The sequence below is a fragment of the Neofelis nebulosa genome, chromosome 12 (assembly GCF_028018385.1).
Source record: "Neofelis nebulosa isolate mNeoNeb1 chromosome 12, mNeoNeb1.pri, whole genome shotgun sequence".
In the NCBI taxonomy this organism is placed as follows: domain Eukaryota; kingdom Metazoa; phylum Chordata; class Mammalia; order Carnivora; family Felidae; genus Neofelis; species Neofelis nebulosa.
This window is the reverse complement of record NC_080793.1, coordinates 10,388,889-10,410,862: the sequence shown is the minus strand read 5'-3', so window position 1 is coordinate 10,410,862 and position 21,974 is coordinate 10,388,889. Positions and strand designations below refer to the sequence as shown.

Here is a 21,974-nt window from a genome sequence, read left to right as displayed (position 1 = left end):
AACAAAACAAATAAAAAAGAACAAAAGAAAATATAGCTATTTTCATAAAAACTTAACAGGTAATGGATTTATTACTTTTTAATAAATTTGTAAATATTAAAAAATTTCTCAGTTTTGATTCCTAATAAATAGATATAGCTCAATAAATAAAAGCTCTTTGGGGTTCTCAATAATTTTTTTTAATTTTTTTTTTTTTAATGTTTATTTTTGAGAGAGAGACACAGTGTGAGTGGGGAGGGGCAGAGAGAGACAGGAAACACAGAACCCCAAGCAGGCTCCAGGCTCTGAACTGTCAGCACAGAGCCCAACATGGGCTTGAACTCACGGACTGCGAGATCGTGACCTGAGCCAAAGTAGGACGCTTAACCAACTGAGCCACCCAGCCAACCTCCTCAATAATTTTTAAGAGTGTAAAGGGGTCTAAGACCAAGAAGCTTGAGAGCCATGCCACTGCCTTTATTGGTTTTTATGCCATGTTTTCAGTCCCTGGATATCCTTTGGACAATCACGATGAGACGTGAAAGCGCGATTACAGCTGTGTATGTGTTACATATCTGACAACAAACACAAATAGAAAGCGTGGACACACATTACAAGAGTAACAGGCTTGTTGTCAGGTGATCAGATCAAGGTGAATTATAACTAATGCTGTTTTACATTTAAAATATGTTTTCATACACATGATTTCACTGAAACTTAGAGGTACATACGGGACTTCCTTTCTGACAAATGGGCACTGATCAACAAATCAAAGCTCAGATGAACTCACTGTATGCTACCGGCAGATGTCTTATGTTTATAGATACAAACTACACAGGAGTTTACACTTCATTTTATGGTTCGAGTCTTAGGCCAAGTCAAAAAGCTTGAATCCAGTTTATGAGTTAAAACAACTTCCATCTTTCTTCTCCAAAAAGATCAATGCAAACTCTAGAACTCAACCAGAAGACGATGATGGCCTTTGTTACATCCTCTCCTTTAAACTCTCTGTAGCAAGTTGATGCTGTTGACTGATCGTATCAGTTCACAAATAGGCCAGCACCAACCACAGCTGTGGGACTATACTAGTGCTTCAGGAACACAGGAGGATGGCAGGAGACCCAGACGATGGGAGGGGACAGGCAGTCCACAGAGGGAATAGTATGGGGAAAACATGAAGTCCACCAAGTGTGAGCACTTATATAGGGATCAGCAAATGTTTGCATTTGGCTGGAGCAAAGAGTGTATGAAGGGGAGTGGTGGAAAATAAAACAGTCAGGATTGGAGGGGGATAAGTTCTTCAAAGGCAGAGACAGTATCCATGGCAGGACCTGGCACACAGTAAAATACTGCTGCACAAATAACTGACTAAATCAAGAGGAGATAAACCATCTTCTGCCCTACTCTCCTCCCTCCCTCCCCCAACACAGGGCTTGAACTCATGACCCTGAGATCACGCTCTACCAACTGCGCCATCCAGGTACCCCTGCCCTACTCTATCTTGATGCCTTATTGCTATTCCCCACATAGAACAATCACTGCACTTTGGCTAAAATGGACTTTGCTCAGGTTATACCATTTGGCAGAATATCCTTCCCACTCTTTAAAATGTATACACTTCAGTGTGCCTGGGTGGCTTAGTTGAGTATTTGACTCTTGATTTTGGCTCAGGTCATAGTCCCAGGGTTGTGGGATCAAGTCCTGTGTCGGTCCTGTACTGAGCGTGTACAGAGCCTGCTTGGGGTTCTTTCTCTCTCTCTCTCTCTTCCTCTTCCCCTCTCCCCCACTCACACTCTCTCTAAAAAATAAAATAAAATATGTACACTTCCAGGTCTAGTCTAGAATCTTTCCTGATCTCTCTCCCGGAACCCTGTCATTCTGAAGGCTCTTGTAAACCTCTTATGTGATAAACATCTATATTCTGTTTCTACACAATGAGTTCCTTTGAGGGCAGGAACATTCTATCCTACAGAGCACAAAGTCGATGTTCAATAAGTGCCGTTGGGGGCATAAGTGAAGTTTGCTGAACCACAGGTTAACCGTAACGGTATACCTGAGTTTGTATACCACCCCCCATATTTATCTCAGTTAATAGAACCTAACACACCATTCCTAGTCTTCCATGCAGGCAACCCACCAAACTGGGATGCTGCCTCAACAACAACCACAACAGAGGTTAACATTTACTGAGTGTTTACTATATGCCAGACATTATGCTCAGCAATTTATTTTTTTTAAAGGCGAAATTTATTTCGTGAGAGAGAAAGAGTATGTGGGAGAGGGGGGCAGAGGAAGGGGAGGATCCCAAGCAGGCTCTGCACTGTCAGCACAGAGACCAACGCGGGGCTTGAACTCACGTACCATGAAATCATGACCTGAGCCAAAGTCAGGAGCTTAACCGAATGAGCCACCCAACCCAGGTGCCCCACATGTTCAGCACTTTATGTTATCTCATTTAATTTTCCCAATACCCTCATTTAATTTTCCCCAAAGTTGTAGTTTATTATCCACTTTTCACAGGTGAGAAAAATGAAGCTTAGAATGTCATCCGGCTGGTATAGCCATGCAACTCGTATAAGCTGGAGCTAGGAACCGAACCCACGTCTGTCTAATTCTAAAAATGTGCCGTTACCCACCACATAACCCTTTGGGTAAAAATGTTCCTTAGATGGGCTGTGCATGTACAAATCCTTGGGCCATAACAGTATCTAAGGAGAACACAATTATGCCTGGCCTTGCCAGAACAAAGAATCAGGGATAAAACCTAATTCTCTTCACTCTTTCTGTAAGACTCCAAGCTGGCTGCATAAGTGAGTCAAGGAGAAAAACTCTCCCTTGCTTTCTACATCCATCACATTTTTTTTTTTTTTTCCAAAGGCCTTTTAAGTCCCTAAAGCCTCATAAGCCCCAAACTTCTCTTCTATTAAACACTTCCCTTTGGCTACTAGTCATTTTTGCTGGTCTCTAAAAAAGAATCAATAGGTGATATACTATAACACACACATGTGTGCAGGCATGCCCCTCTGTAGTAATCTCTCCAAAGCCGTCAGGATCACATAGTAGGATATGCCCTTCACTGAATGTTCCATGCAACAATCAGGGTAGGGATCCTTGCTGTCAGGGCCTAATTGATTAAACTCTTGGAGTCAGAGCCTTTCCACAGGGAGATTTCAGACCTTCAAATAAATCAGGGTAATCTTGTTTTATGAGGTGATCAGAAAGAAACAGTTTCCGGTTTGCAGAACTTCTAAAAAGAGTAGGACCTTTGGGTTCTGCTTTCTAGATCCTGTGCAGCCCTTCGTCTTAACTCCCAGCACTCTCACCCTTGCTCATTTCCTGCCCCCTCCATTCATTTATTCCCGAACAGGTCAAGCTCCTTCTCAAGGCCTTCAGATGAGCTGTCCCTTGCACTGAAACATTCCTCCCTTACTCACTAACAAACTCCTTTTATTCTTCCACAGGGAAGCTTTCTCCTTTTCTCACGGCCCTAGTCACCTGCTAGCTACTCTTTTATACTTTTTGTTGCACCTATCACAACTGTGGGCTCCATGATGTGCAACTCCTTTCCACCGCCTCAGCATAGTGGCTGGCCTGGAGGAGGATGCCATCAAGGTTCTGGGGAGGAATAAAAGAATGTGTGCTCAGAATGAAACTAACCACCTTTTACAGGTTAAAGCATGACTATCCAAGGGTCCCGACCATTGGTTCATTACAGGTTTGCTTGGATGTTAGGTTGATGACAGAATTCCTATCGTTTCCTCTTCCTCCAATGTGTCTTTGTTACTGTTGAAAACACAGGAAAAGAAGCCTGGGCATTTTTTGACAACTGACATGACCAAATACCTAACAACTGTAATATCTGATCAACACTGAGGCCCTCTCACTCTATTTCTCTCTCTCTGACTCCAGAGTCAGAAACTGAGGTCACACATACTGGAAGAACCCCACCTCCCATCTGGGAATCACTACAGAAATGTCACCTGATGCATTACCAAACCATTAGTCAGGGGCTGCAGGGTGGTCTCTGGGGCCAGGAGCTTACCAAAGGGATGCAAATCCCTGTGCCCTCACTTAGAGCCCATACAGGGTTTGTGGCTCGTCAAACATGTTTCCTTACTGCTCTAATGTACCAGTGTATCGTTTAATGAAAGTTCTTAATTGTAATTCAATTAATTACATACACAGAGTCCCCAATTACATTTTCCAATAAGACATTGGCTGTGGTACAGGTCTAAATGCACTTAACCAATTTCAATATATTAAGACCAATTTCCCTTGAATACTAATTACTACCTAATGATAAAATGAAAAGGGGGGAACTTTCAAGAAAGGGGGAGAGCGAAAAATGCAATTCATGTGGAATTTCTCAGCCCACATAGTACAATTCAGAGATTCATTACTGAAGAAGTAGGTGTGGACAGGGCACAAGTCTGCTTCTAGTATAGGTTGGCACTGTCTTTTGCCCTAGGTACCATCTACCCTTGGTGCTGGCCATTGCCAAAAGGGCCTGTGGGAAGTCTAAGAGCTAGTGGGAAACCAGGAATAACAGGGAAGGAAGAGGCCATCACACACAAGCAATGGACTAGCTGTGGTGTCTGGGCACAGGTGCTCGCCCTATGTCTCAGGCACACGGCAGACAAACACTGGAATGGTCAACGCTTGCCCTGTGCATTACACATCACTATGTGCTTTTAGTAGACACAAATTTGCTTAATCCTCCCAATATCGCCAAAGGATAGGGATTACCATCACATTTTACAGATGGGAAAACGAAGTTGGCAGAGAAGGACTTGCCCAAGGTCACACAGTACCTGTAAACATCTTGCGTTTCCCACTACAACACATTACCAACCAGCCCACATTAACTAGAAAGCAAGAGGTGCAGACACACAGGTATTCTTACACTGGGGATAACGTTTTTGTTTCATTTAAATTCTGGTAGCGTGCAGCAAGCAGGGAGTTATTATCCAATATATATGTGCAAAAACCTTCACCCGTACAAAAACTCCTTATGGTGAATGCTTTTCCCCCAACCAAAGCCAGACACATAACTGGCTTTCAGCAGCAACTGAACCTAAAATCCGTACCATGAACACCACAGGTCATTTCTATTTGTAAATAGAGTTTATTTGCACAATCACATTTCCTTTTGCGTTTAAAGACTGCTGTTGTGGTATAATAAAAGAGGCTTACAGCCTTGGCATTTAAGTCACATGACAGAAATTGGAGAGATTAGTAATTTGTAGCTGAAGAAAGCAAAGCCTCCAGAAGCCAAATGGAACCACCGGGGAGTCTCCAGGGCTGGCACAGAGCACACACAGGAGGAGGGATCAGCCCACTATGAATAAGCACCATGAAGAGGAGCTGGAAACACATCATGATTAACAAACATTCACTGCCTATGGCTGCTTCCTGCCTTCTTTTCTTATTTAGTAGTATTGGGCAGCGGCAGGGAGTGGGGCGGGGGGCAGCCCAAGTACCAGCATGAAGAAACACAGGCTTAGATACTTACCTAAATCCCCAATGGTCTTTAAAAGCGATCATGTACTTGTCTTGTCCCCTGGAGCCCTACTGAGAGGCCTGGTGATGCCAGGGACTCAGGATGCTCACTGCATCCAGGGGAATAAACTATACCTGGCCGCAGCACCCGATGGTCCCTGCCCTGGGCGAGGGGTGGTGGTGGTCACAGTCCAGTGTAATCCATCCAGTGGAATCAGTGATTAGACTGGGGTAGGGAGAGACTCTTCCGGAGTCCAGGGAGTGGTCTGGGAGGCTTTTTAGGCAGAGCTGCCTCCTCTTTCGGTCTTCAAGGGCAAACTAACAAAGCTGAAAGAGGCTTCCCACAGACTAAGACCCAGAGACACTGTCCTGCCACAGTCCACTTATCTAGGTGACTGTCCACCTTGAGTTGAGGCCTTCCTCAGTATAGCCTTAACCTAAGGAAATTAAGGATTTCAGTAAGGCATTGAAATAATAGAAGGTCTCCTTTAAAGATAAAAGGAGGATGAGCTGGCATTTAGAGAACAACTGAAACCTCTGGATGGCAACTTCTACTTAGGAAATAAAATAATCAGATTCAACTGTTGTTCTAGACTTACTGGACAGAAAACAGTTTTCCAGCCTCCCATCCCCACCCCCCATCATTTTTCATGTGATCATGAGCAAATCATCCCGTAAAGCTTCAGTTTCTTCTATAAATTAAGGATGATGAGCACAGTGGCCTAAAAGGCTGTTATTATGGCAGCACTTGTATCTCATTTAATCCTCAAAAAACCCTTATAAAACAGATTCAACGACCTCCATTTATATAGGAAACTGAGGCTCAGAGAGGGAACATGATTTGTCTAATGTCAGAGGCTGCAGAGGCATAGTGCTTTCAAAACACTATGCTGAACTACTAGAAGGACAGACTACTGAGTGATCAAACAGTAAAGACAGTGTCTGACGTTTTGTTGGTACTCCGTTAAGCCAGTTTAATTTCAAGCCTAGTTCAGCTCTGACGGTGGAGAATTCCCAAGTTTCTCTCTTAAAAGTTGTGCAAAGAATAAGTTGGTTCACACTGTGTCTTTCTTCTAAGGACCTGGATGGGCTACCTATGTGTGATCAGTGGGTAAGTGAAAAGGTCACCGGCAACACGTGGCACAAAAAGAAACTGAGGCTCAAGTTTGGTGCCAGGATTTATATAGATGCTTGGACAAGAATGGAAGTCTTCTAATGTTACATCCTCTCCAAAATATACTCATGTCTCCTTCTGGTCTGATTCCAGCTTCTGGCAGACAGTTGGCTGAAGGATGTAGTAGATTATCAGACAAGAATCCAAACTGGAAAGCTCAAGGACTTTGGCTTGTCATTTTCTTATTTAAGCCAAGATCCAAGCACAAATGTTAGCTCTCAGTCCCCAGGCAGACACTCTTTGTCATATTAGCTTCATTAGCAAGCTTCTCTCTCAGAGTGTGTAAGACAATGGTCATCACAATTCTTAGGATTGAAAATTTAGGTTATTTTATCAACAATCTCAGGGTGGGCTTTGGAATCAGACAGCTGACCGAGGATTCTGGTTCTGACATTTGTTGGCTAGCTAACTTTGGGTAAGTCACAACTTCTCTCCACAATTAGAACAGTATCTTATAGGGTGGTTATGAAAACTACAACAGCATTTGTAGGGGCACCTGGATGGCTCAGTTGGTTAAACATCCAACTCTTGATTTCAGCTCAGGTCACCATCTCATGGTTTGTGTGATCAAGTCCCGAGCTGGGCTCCGTGCTGACTGCACAGAGCCTGCTTGGGATTCTGTCCTTCCCCGCTTGCACATGCATGCTTGCACACTTTTTCTCTTTGAAGATAAATAAACTTTAAAAAGAGAGAGAAAAAGAGAGCATTTGCAAAATGTCTAGCACAATGCCTTACAATAAGGCCTAAATAAATCATTAAAAAAACATCCTTTGATGTGGTTGATACAAAGGTATGCCCATCCCACTTGGAAGAAAAACTGAAAGGCTTATATCTACCTTTACGGTCGTGTGCTTTACTTATAAGGTACGCATCTCTTCTGGAACCCCAAAGCATATATGCTGGAAAGTACCCTGCTTCCAAGTTCTCTCATCTTATGACACAGATTACAGACATGCCTGCCCTCCACTCCCCTTCCTCACTCCATTCTGTATCACTTCCTTCTCCCATCACACACCTCCTTGTGGGCCCCGACAGGTCTATGATTCCAGATCTCCACATCTGTGGCCCATCTGCTCTGTCAGCCACAGAATGCTGCTTTCATTATTTATTAATTACAGTTAACATTTATTGAGTATTTATTATGTGCCAGGCACCATTCTAAGAACGTTATCATTATTGAAACTCACTGAATTCTATCAACCTTATGAGGGCAGATAAACTACTCAATAAAGGTTAGGTAAATTGTTCAAGGTCACACAGCCAGTAAGTGGCAGGGCCAGAACGTAAACTGCCTTTACTTAGTCTGGCTCAACAGCATAGTCCCTTAAACAATGCATAATAGATGTTCACAATTTAGCTCACTTCTATAATGGCTTTATGGGGGTGCCTGGGTGGCTTAATCAGTTAAGCATCTGATTCTTGATTTCGGCTCAGGTCATGAGCTCATGGTTTATGGGATTGAGCCCTGCATTGGGCTCAACACTGACAACGTGGAGCCTGCTTGATACTCTCTTTCTCCCCCTCTCTCTGCCTGTCCCCCACTCACGCATGGTCTCTCAAAATAAACAAATAAATGTAAAAAAAAAAAAATGGCTTTATGGACAGCAAGCTTGTCCTGATCAAACATACCAACAGAAGCAAAAAATCCATTTTTGAAATATTTACGTCTCAACCCAAATTTTTAATACACAGCTATTAAGCTATTCTTAATACTGGAAGAACAATATGTCTTTCCTCATTGGAATTTCTATTTAAAATAAAGCAAAGATTGGGGCACTTGGGTGGCTCAGTCAGTTGAGTGTCTGACTCTTGATCTCATCTCAGGTCTTGATCTCAGGGTTTTGAGTTCAAGTTCTGCATTGGGCTCCACACTGGAGCTACTTAAAATAAAAATAAATTAAATTAAAAAAGCTTTAAAAAAAACAACCCTTCTCTAGAAAAGGAGTAAATTGTTTTTATTTACTTCCATTTTATGAAGAGTAGTTATAATATTCCACTTTTTCAAACCACTGACTGCCTTGTGCCTTTTGTAAATGCTGGTGAGGGCTTCTTTTGTGAACACAGTGATTTTGACTCAGAGCGAGACAATTGGAATTTCTTGCAAATCCTTTAAGATGCTGAGGCTCACAGATATCACACAAGTTATTTAAGACTGTGCTCATGCTTAGAAGTGGAGTGAGAATAAGAGCCCAGATTTCAAAGCTTTATCTAACAATCCTCAGTGTCTCTTTCCTAGGATGAGCGATAGGCCTCATCTTCAAAACAAAGCAAAGCAAAGCAAAACAAAACAGATTTGAAATTATGTACACTTTGAAATACTGTGGTGCAGTTAAAAAAAGAGGTGAAAAAAAGATTTAAAAAAAAGAGAAAAAACAGAAAGAGGTGAATTTGTATGTGGAACAGCACGTGGATTAACATGAAAAAGCTCTACAATGTATTGTTAAAATGAAAAGAGAAAGATGAGAACATTAATGGTAAGTTTGCTATCATTTGTTTCTAAAAAGAGGAAGAACAAACGTACGTGTACATTGCCTACATGTCAGCATATATATGTACGTAGGGGGTACAGTCACATCCGTAATCAGAACATGCTTGCGTGTATACAGACAATGCCTGGAAAGACACCAAAGAAACTGGAAACGACTGTGGTCTCTGGAAGGAGAACTAGGGGAGAGGAGAGAGGCGAAGTTTTCACTAGAGACACTTTGTTACCTGAGGAATTCTTTTTTACGTGAATAAGTACTACATATCCAAAAAATTTACCAAGATGCTAACAAATGATATTTCCTCTTAATCATTTAACAAGGAGTCAATATTCTGAAACAGAATCCACTACAGAACTCCTGTGAATCAGTTTCCCCAGTTTGTTTTAGACTAGATTCTTTAAAGATGAAAGAAAATGACAGGGGGGAAGGATTACCCACTTACATAAGGTTAAAAAAAATTAGTTAAGTAAGTTACAAAGGGGTGTGCTATTCTAATTCCCCCTTTGGTGAGCCATGGTGTGGCACTGTACATGGTTTGAGATTTCAAATGTCACAAGGACTATTATTAAACTAAGAGCTGCTCTCATTACATAATCTTTATCTATATCAACTTGACCTTATTATTTGTTTGCATTTTCTTCTTAGAAAGTCATGGATGCTCATTATGGAAACTCCAGAAAGTATAAATGAAGTATAAAGAGGAACAAAAATGAATTACACAAAATCTTGCCAACCAGAGACCACTATTAATATTTTGACACTTTCCTTCTATTCTTTTTAACATAGTTGATATTAGTCCATATAGCTTGTTTTGTATCCTTGACTTTCTTCCTCCTTAATATTACATCAAAGTTATTTCTCCTGTTATGAAAACTCTTGGTAAACACAACTTACAATGGTTGAATATTCCACATATTCTGAAATGACTGTTCCTTTTTGAAAAATTTTTTAAATGTTTATTTATTTTTGAGAGAGAGAGAGAGAGAGAGCGAGCATGAGTGGGGGAGGGGCAAAGAGAAGGAGACACAGAACCCGAAGCAGGCTCCAGGCTCTGAGCTGTCAGCACAGAGCCTGATGTGGGGCTCAATGCCATGAACCATGAGATCATGACCTGAGCTAAAAAGTCAGATGCTCAACCAACTGAACCACCCAGGTGCCCCGATGATTGTTCTTTTAATCTGCTATTGTGGCAAATTATCCTGACTGGGTTCTTCTAATGTTAAACTAACCTTGAATTCTTTGAATAAACCCACCGTGGGAATGCTATATTATTCCCTTAATATAATACTGAATTCAGTTTAATATTGTTTTGGATATTTGCATCTATTTAAATTTTCTGTGTTGTATGGTCTTATTAGGGTTTGGTAACAAGACTGAGACAGTTTCTTAAAATGAATCAGAGAGTGTCACTTCTTTTTCTTTTCTTGGGAACAGTTGATGTAAGATGGGAGTTATTTCTTCCTGAAGTATCTGGCAGAACTAGCTAGCAAAATCACCCAGGTGTGAGTTTTCTTTGTGGACAGATTTTTAATCGTGAACTCAATTCTCAAAATAGTTACGGGAATATTCCAGTTTCCTATTTCTTCTTCTGTCAATTTTGGTAAGCTGTCTTTTTTTTTTTCCTTTTTCTTTTTAGGGATTTGTCATTTCATATACATTTTCACAATTTTTGGTATGGAGGTTTTCAAACTAATTTCATATTATCTGTTAATAACTGCAGGATCTGTAGTTATTAGGCAGATAATAAACCTCCTTTTCATTTTTATTACTATTTGTTTCTGTTATTTCTTGTGTTTGATCCATTTTATCAGAGGTTTAGTAATTTATTAGTGTTTTCTGAGAACTTTGATTTTGATGTCCCTAAATATTCTACTTCATTAATTTATGCTCTTTATTGCTTCTTTCTTTTTATTTTCTTTATGTTTCTTTATTTGGTTTCTTTTCTAACTTCTTGAGCTGAATGCTTAGCTTATTACTTCTTGGAATTTCTTCTTTTGTAATATACGAATTTGAAGGTGGTAAAATTTCCTTTAAATATTGTAGTCCTCAAATTCAGATGATGTCAGGACAAAATTGTTCCTAGGTATTGATCTCCCTTCTTTAGGTTCAATCTTCTTCCAGATATAGAGCATTAATTATTTTATTTCTCATGCTTTCTGATGACTTTAGGGTGAGGATTTATGTATTTTAGTCAGCTTTTTAAAAAAACCAGCTTTTTAAGTTACCTTCAGTGGGGGAATTTGTCCAAGCTACTTAGTCTGCCTTTACCAAAAGGTGATGCCTGCAGAATTTTCCAATATAGATATACCTTATTTGACTACTCTTCTAGTGTTAGACATCATAAATATCTAACAACTATCATTACACATAAATATTTTTTGCATTTTAGATTTTTTCTCCTTAAGATAGATTCCCAAAAGCAGAAATGCCAGGGAGGGGGTACCTGGGTGGCTCAGTTGGTTGGGCATCCGACTTTGGCTCAGGTCATGATCTTATGGTTTGTGGGTTCGGACCCTGCATCAGGCTCTGTGTGCTGACGGCTCAGAGCCTGGAGCCTGCTTTGGATTCTGTGTTTCCCTCTCTCTCTGCCCCTCCCCTGCTTGTGTCCTGTCTCTCAAAAATACATAAATGTTAAAAAAAAAAATTAAAAAGGAGAAAAAAAAAGACACGCCGGGGAAAACATCTTTAGGTCTCTTGATACTTTCAGTTACATTAACTTACCTTAACTTACGTATTTGAATATGCCTATTTCTCCCTAGCAATAAGGACTCTTTCGGAAACACCTAGCTTATTTAATTGGTGAAAAGACTTACATTGTTGCTTTAAAATGTTTCTATCTTAGATTGTTGACAGGGATAAACATTTTTTTTTTTTTTTTTACTACTTATTTGAATTTTTGGAGCATTTGGGAATCCAATTAATTTTTATTTCTTTGCATATTTATATAAGATACTTACAACCGGCGGCAGTCTGTGGGGATACCAACCTTCTGCCTTTGAGAATTTGTTGCTAAGGGCAAGATCGTGTTTCACTATTCTGGTGAAATTTGTGCATGCCTCTCCAGCAGAGGCTGCCAGGGCCCCTGGTCAATGAGTAGTAGGCTGGTCTTGCTTAGAGGGCCAGTGGCATGACTAAAAACTGACATTCATTCATTCATTGATTCATTCATTCTTTATTTACTAAGTTCCACAGTATCGGCCTAGAGTGAATGAATGATGAACAAGTATTTGCTGAAATAATGAGGGACAACCTGGTATGAGCCAAAGATGTGCTCAGAGACTTGACAATCTAGTGGGGGAGATAATCAAACAATCATTGAGAAAAATATATAATTATAAACAGAAATATATATATAATGAAGAAAAAGTAGTATGCTCTGAGACAGAACCTAACAGGGCACCCAAATGAGGAACGGGTTAGGTTTAGGTGACAGGGGACAGGGAGATCACAGGTGGCCTTTTTGAAGATGTGACATTTGAACAGAGACAAAGGGTGAGAAACAGTTAACTGGAGTGGGGGAAAGTGTGTTCCTCACAGAAGAAACAGCCTCTGTAAATGCCCCAAAGCAGGAATAACTGCAGAGAATTGGCTGCCATAATCTCAGTTTTCATGTCACCTGCCCCGTAAGTCAGCGGGAGTATAGAGGAGGGAATGGCAAAGATTCACAACTTGGAAACTAAAGAAAAAAAATGAAAGAAATTAACCGAAGTTTTAAAAGGGTTTACAGCATAGCTCTGGGAAACACTACATTGCCTCCTACTAAGAAATATGCAAACAGAATTTTCTAAAACTAGAACTCTGAACAGTGATACTGACAGGGGCCAGTTGTTTTATGTACAAAATAGTCTTTCCTCAGAAAAGGCCTCATATTTATTTCTAAGCTGCTTCCAGGGCTGCTCCTAACTTAGGAAGATACAGTTCAACAGAAAAATATTAATCACAGAGTGCTAAACAGGATGCAGACTTCTTACCAAAATGCATAAAATCAATCATTTCATTTTGGGACACACTTTTGGCACGGAGGCTGAGCTCTGCCTTGGGAAAAAAAGTCATCTCAAAGCTGCCAAGGGAAGCCAGACCACTGAGTGTTCCCAAACACAGGACTCCTAGGCATGTTTGCAACGGACAAAGCGGGCATGGAGCGAGGAGGCCAACGTACTGTTCTCGCGGACCAGGCAGAACTCCCATGCGCTCTGGCTCTCCAAAGTGCTTTCCAGGTCCACGGCGACATTGGGCTCACTCTGCTTCTCCAGGCGGTACTGAGGGCCTGGAAGATCAAAGGGGCAGGAGGAGGGGAGGAAGTCTGAAACAGTGAATTTAATATTGAAAAAAACAAAACAAAACACCCAAATACTGGCAAAAAGCTGATTTAAGCATTAGGAAAATGCTGGTCTGCCTGAGGGCTCTAGCTATCCAAGAAGGAAGAGTTTGGGTTTTGTTTTTTTTTTTTTTCCCCCACAAGGTTCCACACACGTGTTTGTTCTATTATCAGCTCCGTTTCTGCTCAGCTCCCCCAGGAAGGCAGATGGCTTCTGAGTCAGACTGACCTGGAATCACAACAGGGTTACCTGGTTTCTCAGGTAGGAGGCAGGTAACCTACCCCCTCGGAGCCTCTGTTCCCTAATATGTGATGGGGGAAATGCTTATACCTTAAAGATTACTGTGACGATTACAGATGATTCAGGAAAAATACTTAGTAATGCACCTGCCTCATAGGAAGCACTCCTACAGAAGTACTTATTAATAATCACTATATAATAATGCATAATCAATTATAAGCAGGGATAAAGTATGTGTAGAATTCTAATATGATGACAGCCCCAAAATTCAAGAAAATTTTAAAAAGCAGGTGAGGTTAAAAAAAATTCTCTGCTTTCAGGGTTACAGTGATAGACAGTGGCTGCTGATTCATGTTTTTGTTGAAACATTCATGAAAACACAAAGACACAGGTTCAATAATACTGAAAACCAGGAATACTAGCCATCCTGTGTCACACAGGGGGTTCTGGCAGATCTTAATAAAACACTGGGCATTTTATACATTTATTCATGTATTTCTTTGTCAAGCCAAATGACAATCTTGTTCTTCTCAGATAACACCTAACGGGTCCAATGATCAGATTCAAAAGACTACTCCTGTTGTTAATGGCTATTGAAAAGATTAGAGGTGTAAGAAACTGTCTTCTTATTTTGACTCTGAAAGGCATGTTTGGTCAGACAGAGGAGGGCTGTAAGGGATCTGAGGAAAGCATCAGAGGCCTTCCGGGGCTCCCGGGCAGAACACATATTTTTAGATATGTTCTTCAGCTGTTGTCAGCTTGCTGTTATTCACACCCAGTACTTCTCCCTCAGCAATTGAAGGCATTTCGCTCACCTCCTCCGTGTCATTCTCCTCGCCTATGTTCTATGTTCACTGAGAGCACTGCAGTTTCATGGGACAGTCCCTCTTTCCTCTAATTGGCATTTCATCAGCAATTCTCAGAGTTATTACACACGTTCAGTCTTTTTTACACTCCAGATAGCTCTTAAATTTTTACTAAGTAAACAATGCTCAAAATACTTATACAACTGTTTATGCAAATACATGCTCAGAAGCCTACATGATTCCTATAAACTCTAATATGCTACATTCAGGTCAACATTATACACCAGTTATATTTTCATTTCAAAAAGATTTAGCAAATAAAGGTATGGAAACACAGGTAATTCCTAGTATTCAATACCTGTCACTTGCCACTGATATCTGTCAATTACCAGGCATGTTTGCTGTTGATTCCTGATGTCACTGGTGGACGTAATCACAGAAAAATCATGCCCAGCTGAACTTTCAGAAAACTTAGTTGGCGAGAAGATTCCCATCCACCCTCTCCTTTCCCCTCCCTAACACCTACCTTTCATAGCTGTGGGCCTTTCAGCCCACTAGGAAGGGAGTCACTGCTGAACCTAGACGGCTACTTTCTAAGACGCTGGCCTGTCAAACAATCTTGGGCGGCCCCACCCCCAGTACCTCCCAGCAACACAATGGGCAAGACACTGACATCCACCTCTATGGATTTACAGTGAAATCAGGTACACAGTTTAGCTATAATAATTCATTTTTTTAATGACAGCCGAAATTTGGGAACACTCTAGATATAACAACAGGGGACTGATTAAACAAAATATTGTGAAATGCCACAGAGATATTAAAAGTGATGCTGCAAAAATACTTAATTTTATAAAACATGTTTATAATATGCTATTTTATGAAAATGGCAAACTATAACACAATATATGCAGGATGATTGCAATTGTGAAAAAATATAGGTAAAGTCACAGAGGGGAAAAGAGACTGCAAAGTTATTTCCAAAATGTGAATAGTGCTGGGGCGCCTGGGTGGCTCAGTCAGTTAAGCTTCTGAATTTGGCTCAGGTCATGATCTCAAGATTCATGCCTGGAGCCTACTTCAGATTCGATGTATCCCTCTCTCTCTCTCTGCCTCTCCCCCAGCTCATGCTCTGACTCTGTCTCTCTCTCTCAAAAATAAATAAACATTAAAAAACGTGAATAGTGTTTGTACTGGATAGTGGGATAATGAGTGTTTTTATTTTTCCTTAGTGTTTTTCTGTATTTTTTACATTTCCTATAATAAAGGCTACTTTTATCATTTAAAATAGGTCATATATACTTATAAGTCTTCTGATCTCTTACTACACCATTTTTCTGAGGATACCATAATCACCACACGTTGTGGCATCTCTAATGGGCATTTCACATGCGATAATTTAATCAAAACCAGACATTCGTCTGTTTATGTAAATCGCTATTTTCATCTTAAGTAACCCTGTAACCTAGGCTTGCGTAGTCTGACTCTGAGCCCAGGGTACAGGGGGTTGGGCTTCTGGAGCCGTGTGCCTGACAGCTGGACTGTAAACGAGCCACCCCTTTCCCGATCGCTGGGAGCCAAGGCCTGGGTGCATCAGGGTTATTTCAGGCTGGTCTCCTTTGCACTCTTCCTTCCAGTCTCTGCAGCTGTCTGGGAAACATGATGAGGGAAAGTGCGGGGGGAGGGGAGGGCAGGGGGTACTAGGAAAGGTTCCTTGTCCCCAAACATGAGCCCCTGCGCCACTCTCAAAGTCATAACTGCCATCATTCAACATGTACTCTCTTGTTTCTTAGGTCTTGCAGATATTTCTATTAAGACAGTTTCTTTCGTGAAAGTAGCTTTAGGACTTTCTCCCTGAAGCCTAATATGATGATGACTCTCACTTACTGAACGGCTATTATATGCCAAGCACTCTCCACATGTTACCTTAGTGTATGCTCACAGCAACTCTAAGAGGCAGATACTATTATCCCCATTTGACAGATTGGGACCCTGAAGGCTGGGACCCTGAAGGTTGGCAGGGTGAAGTAACTTGCCCAAGATCACAAAGGTAGGAAGTAGGACAGGGGAAATAAAACCCAAGGGTCTTAAGCTCTGAAGCCTGTGTGTTCTGAACCTTTCTTTCTCTAGTGAACTATAAATTACTGGCCAATTATAAAGAGGCCATAGTTTATACCATACTATAGATTTTTGTAGATTTGTTGTTTTGTTTGGGTTCTGAATCACTTAACTTGTGGTTTTCTATAAATTCAAACTGAAAATGATCTGAAATAATTTATTTTAATGAAATCCATACATACTAAATATCCTGTCCAATGGCTGTATCCTGGGTCCTTATGAAGACAGGATCACCTTATTTTTCCATCCATCCAGGAAGACTCTCTCCTTCCATCTTTCCTTAAGAATATGCCTATGTGTGCCCAGTTTTGTCAGTAACTGAAATTCTGAGCGTCATCTTCTGCCCTGGGTACTCCCTCCACTCTTCCATAAAAGCTAAAGACCAACTTAGAAACCTATTTATGAACTTAGCAAAAGACTGATAGGTCTTGACTTTAGGGAAAGCAGGGTGGTTAAGCTCTAGATGAGACTTGAGATCAAAACCCAAATGGAAAATTGCCTCTTACAAATATCAACTTCTCTCCTAATTCTTGCCTGAACAGTGGAGAAGACCCCTCACATGGAAAGCCTGTCATATACACTTTCCCCTGAAAAGGCCAGACTGATAACTTCAAGCCGTATGTGTAATGAGAGGCAGGGTGTGTATGAGAAGCAACTTAAGCTGGTGGCTAAGGGTATGGGCTTGGGGCCAGACTGCCTTGGTCTAGTCCTGGCTGAGCAGCTTAGCTGTATGGCTCTGGGGCAATTCATCCTCGCTCAGTTTATTCATCTGTAAGACGGGGAAGATAATAATACCTCATGGGCCTATCTGAGGATTTAATGAGTTAATAGTTGTAAAGCAGAGCAGTGTTGGATACATGAATAGTGCTACCTAGTGTCAATTGTCATCCACATCCTCAACACAGGACTGTAACAAAACTAAGAGATCATAACATTAACAGGGCCTACTATGTGCCAGGTAGTCTTCCAGACCTTTTATAGAGATCGCCTGATTTGTCACCCTAGGATGTAAAGAATACGAATTCCATTTTATAGGGGAAGAAACTGGGGCTTACAAAGGCTAAATAGCTGGCTCAAGGTCCCAGAGGAAGCGGTGGGATTAGGATTCATAGCCAGGGCTGCACTCTGCAACATGTACGAACCACATCGCCTCCCTCATAACAAGTTTTTAATAAAAGTCTGGTAATGATAATCAAGATTATGACAACCCAGACCTACTAGATCTATCAACTTACAGTTTCTATCAAATGCTTAATTTTCAGGCAGCTGACATGGGAGAGAAGAAAAAACAGCAGCCAAAACCATTTTAAAAAGACAAGCTGTGAGGTCAGTTTCTATTAATAAATTTTTGCTAAGGAAATGATTTTATAAAATATAAAAGTCTCTTTCACAAGGCACAGGACATAGCTCTCAAGGCAACATCCACCTTTGGAAAGAGGCTTTAAAATGTCACAGCTGCGCATGAAGCCACATGCCTTCTACTTCACAGTCGATGTGGATACTAAAGGAAGATTCCGCAAAGCAGTTACTACGCAGCGACAAGGAAGCCTGCTTGGGCATTCCAATGATGTATTTATTGCAGTAACACCATGTCACTGGACAGTCTAGGAACAAAATACTGCTCTGGGCACTTTGGGAGGGTTCCAAGTTATAATACCCAGGCGAGATTTTTATGGGATTTTGTAAACCTGAGGCAAACATCTCAGCACATAAGTTTCAAAGAAAATCTGTAGTATCTGTTGGACGGTGGATACATACATGGTCAGTCCAGCTTCCTCTATCCCTTCAATCCTTGGCTGAAACATAAAAGGTTTTAGCACACAATTCCTCAACAGCTGAGAGCCAGCTGAGAGTTGAAATTCAACGGGAGGCAAGTGCAGAAGCCCCAAGAGAGAGACCATAGCCTCAACCATTCTGCATCTTATTTCTAAAGAAATAAGGGGAGAAACTTCCTTCAGACCTCTCGGTAAAAGCTGTACTTTCTTGGGGCAACTGGCTTGCTCTTTTGTATCTTTAGACAGTTTAACATAAATCCTGTAGCTAACTGATAGCGTCCCTTTCTCCTTTGCCCGTTAGGAAGCTCAGCATTAAACACGTGACCCAACTGTGCTGACTGGGCACGCATTTCCAGGACAATGAACCCTCTGGATCTTTCTTTTCCTTTTCCTTTCATGTAGTTGTTCAATACGTGTATCTTTATCCTATTGTAAGGGTGTATATGTTCCAAATGCTCTTTGGATTGAAGTCATAAATAAATGAATGAGCCTATCGTTATTACTGCTGAGCATCAGAACAAGTTTGAGGGTCTGAAGAAACCTGTCTGGAGACAAATGAGGAAGTCGAAGGTGGAATACTTCCGCGGATGTGCCTTCATGTCAATTATTTCTCATTCACCAGCTTCAAGAGCTGCTTTAATCTGAAAGAGCTCCTTGTAGCCAGAAAAAGATGAAGTATGAGCCAGTAAGAGGAAACGCTGGATTCTGAGCAGGAAACTCCAGGTGCTTGCACCCTCTCAGGGAGTAACACAACCAGATATGCATTCTGGGGAAGTTACTTGATCTCTGTGTATTTTCTCATCTGTAAAATGAGGATAACAGAACTTCCTCAGAAGGCTGCTGTGAGGATTAGAAGAGACGATCCTTGACTCCTTAGCACAGTGCTCAGTGCTGGCGGCTGCTCCTGCTAGCACAGGCTGGAACAGAGATGGCTGTGGGGAGGTGCAAGTATACCCCCTAGGCCAAGAGTCCCAACAGGCTAACAGCCCTATTAAGGGACGATACATGGTGGTGGGGAACGCTGCGCCAAAGCACACGTCCTATCCTTTCTCATGTGTGTCCCAGGCAGGGGTGTAGGGTGGGAGAGGGTACGTATCTGTTTAAACAGGTTTGCTTTTAAGCTACAAGACGAGAGACTTGTTTGGCAGCCAGGATTCCTAAGGTTCCCTAGGCTTAGGTTCTACGAAAATTGTCTAAAAATGATGAGTAAAGGTCACAGAGCTGAGCATGGCAGCACAGATATCAAAGGAGAGGCGAAGTTCCGATGCCTTCCGCACGCCCACAGAACAAACATATTCTGAGCATCGACAATGTCCCAGCCACAGACATGAATAATTAGTGATTCCTGCCTTCAGGCAGGCTGGGGGAGGTGGCGAGACCCAGGAGCAGCTATTATCCAAAGAGCCCAATCAGTGCTCCCCTTCAGGCAGGGACCGGTAAGGTGCTGTGGAAACAGAGAAGAGGGAAGCACGGAGCTTCCACTTCCCCAAGATGGAAACATCTGAGCAGAGTCTTGAAGGAGGACTCAGAGCCAGATGACCCGGGGGAAACAGTGCATTTCTACAGAGGGAATACCATGTCCAAAAGCAAGGAGGGACTGAAGAGCCCACACGGACTGAAGGAAATTCAGTGTGGACAAGGCCTAGGCTCGTGTTGGGGTGCGAGGGGAAGTGGGTCGGCAGGCTTGGCCCAGACTGTCGGTCAAGATTTGGATTCTCTGTTATAAGCAACAAATGCTACCAGAGCAGGGAAGTGACATAATCAGCTTTACACTGTGGTAAGATTCTTCCGGTGACACTGTGGGTAATGGGCTGGAGGAGACTGGTGGCAGGGAGGTCCATTCGAGGCAAACTGTGCCAAGCCTTGCCTGCTCTACGGCAGGGGCTGGCTGAATCCCGAGTTCCTCACTGAGCCAAAGCCACCCCTGACAAGCTGACGCTGTCAGTATCAGAGCCCAGACCCAACATCAGCTATTCTAAAATATCTGCATTTAGTGTCAGTGCCATCACTTACAACTCTTCCTCTAGGGGAGACTATAATCATTTTCTGCTTGATCTTAATGTAAGCACTGAATTATATTCAAGTGATAGCCACTGTAGCTTATACCCCCTCTGAGGCTCAGATTGGATAATTTGGAATTTAAATAATAAAAAAGGAACAAGCTGACATGACAATAAGGTCACACTTTAGCCTCTTCTGAGCCAATACACAATTTGCTCTCAGTGAAACAGCCGAATATAATCAAATTAAATACAATTCCTATTACAAAAGAAGAAAGACCAAGGCTGTTCCAATAAACCAATTCTCCTGCCTAGTTAAACTGCAAAACCTTCAGGAAAGGTTTTGAAAGCATGACCCATCAGTTCTAATTTTTAAAACTTATCCTTTCAGTCAAGACTAGAAAAAGGCCCATTCCAACTTTTATCTTTACTACAAAGTGCTGTTATCTTGGCCTGATGTCAGGAGCTCTATCTCTCTTTCTGCTGACAAGCAGAGACGAGAAAGATAAGATTGGAAACGAATCTCACTTCTCTGAGTAAATAAATAATCAATACTCATCTAAATGTAAATGAGAAGGGAGCCCCCTCTGATAACAGCACTCTTATCAGAGAGCCAATTTTCTTCAGACATTTGGCCTCAACCAAATCACCATCATTCAGCCCCAGCCTAATGGCAAAAAATCGTAACTAAATTGAACCGATCACCAGAGATCAACTAAGTTCGGCCCTGGCCACTTCAGGTTCAAATGTTTGGGAATGCAATTTTGCCCCCATTAACTTTCAATAGCAATGAAGAACAGACTGGTCAAGGGGCCAGTCTGTGCAATAAACAAACCCCAGTAAGGAGGCCAGCCGGCGGATGAAGGAGGAGTGGGCTTAAGTGTTTAAACAAGGCCATAACTGTGGCAAACCCCTAAACTCTGTAGGGAAGGTCACTCCTGCGGGGTGGGTAGAGGGTACTCTTTCCTATTCTCACAGGCTTGGCTGAAACTGAGAAGACATTTAATATGCCTGATGATGATGGTTAAAGTTTATTAAAACAGATGTAAATAAAGGAAATAAAGAGATATTAAAAAGCTACGGTAGTTAAAAATAACCTAACGTTCAAATGATCAATTTCCTCCAAGTAATTTGTATCAGACTTACATCTGACCCAGCAGTGCCGCACTGACCTGATTTTACTGAAATAAGACGCCGTCTACAAGACAAATCACTTTAAAACCACTGCACTGGGGTTTCCATTTCTTTGCTGCAAGACTCAATTCACTGCTGATGAGAGTATTGGGGAAATTATGACCATTATTGATAGGACAGCAAAACCACTTTTACACAGTAGTCTTCAAGTTGACAGAAAGCTTGTACTGGACCATTAATGAAGGTGTCAGCTAGAATCAGAAATTAAAGACAAAGGCTGGAAAGGCCTAATTTTTAGAGCATGTTAAGGACACCGGACAACCAGAAAAAGCAGACCTTCATTCTCTGAAGAGTCACAGGCCCTAAACAAGGACCAGCTGAGAAGCGGGCTGCTCTGCCTGCAGTTAGGAAAGGAAATGCCTTTTTTTTCTTCTTCTGCCTGAC

At 41.6% G+C, this 21,974-nt stretch overlaps 1 protein-coding gene across 7 annotated transcripts in view; it reads right to left on the bottom strand.

Annotated features, from left to right (window-relative positions):
• Window positions 1-21,974, bottom strand: part of MAPKAP1 (MAPK associated protein 1) — a 244,954-nt gene that overhangs the window by 50,032 nt on the left and 172,948 nt on the right. For 6 of the 7 annotated variants that reach the window (XM_058694114.1, XM_058694110.1, XM_058694111.1 and 3 more), the window contains one exon: window positions 13,298-13,405. The exons of the other annotated variant lie outside the window; for it this stretch is intronic. In XM_058694114.1, coding sequence (XP_058550097.1) covers window positions 13,298-13,405 — 108 coding nt within the window. The remainder of the gene's footprint in view (window positions 1-13,297; window positions 13,406-21,974) is intronic. 7 annotated transcript variants of the gene reach the window in all.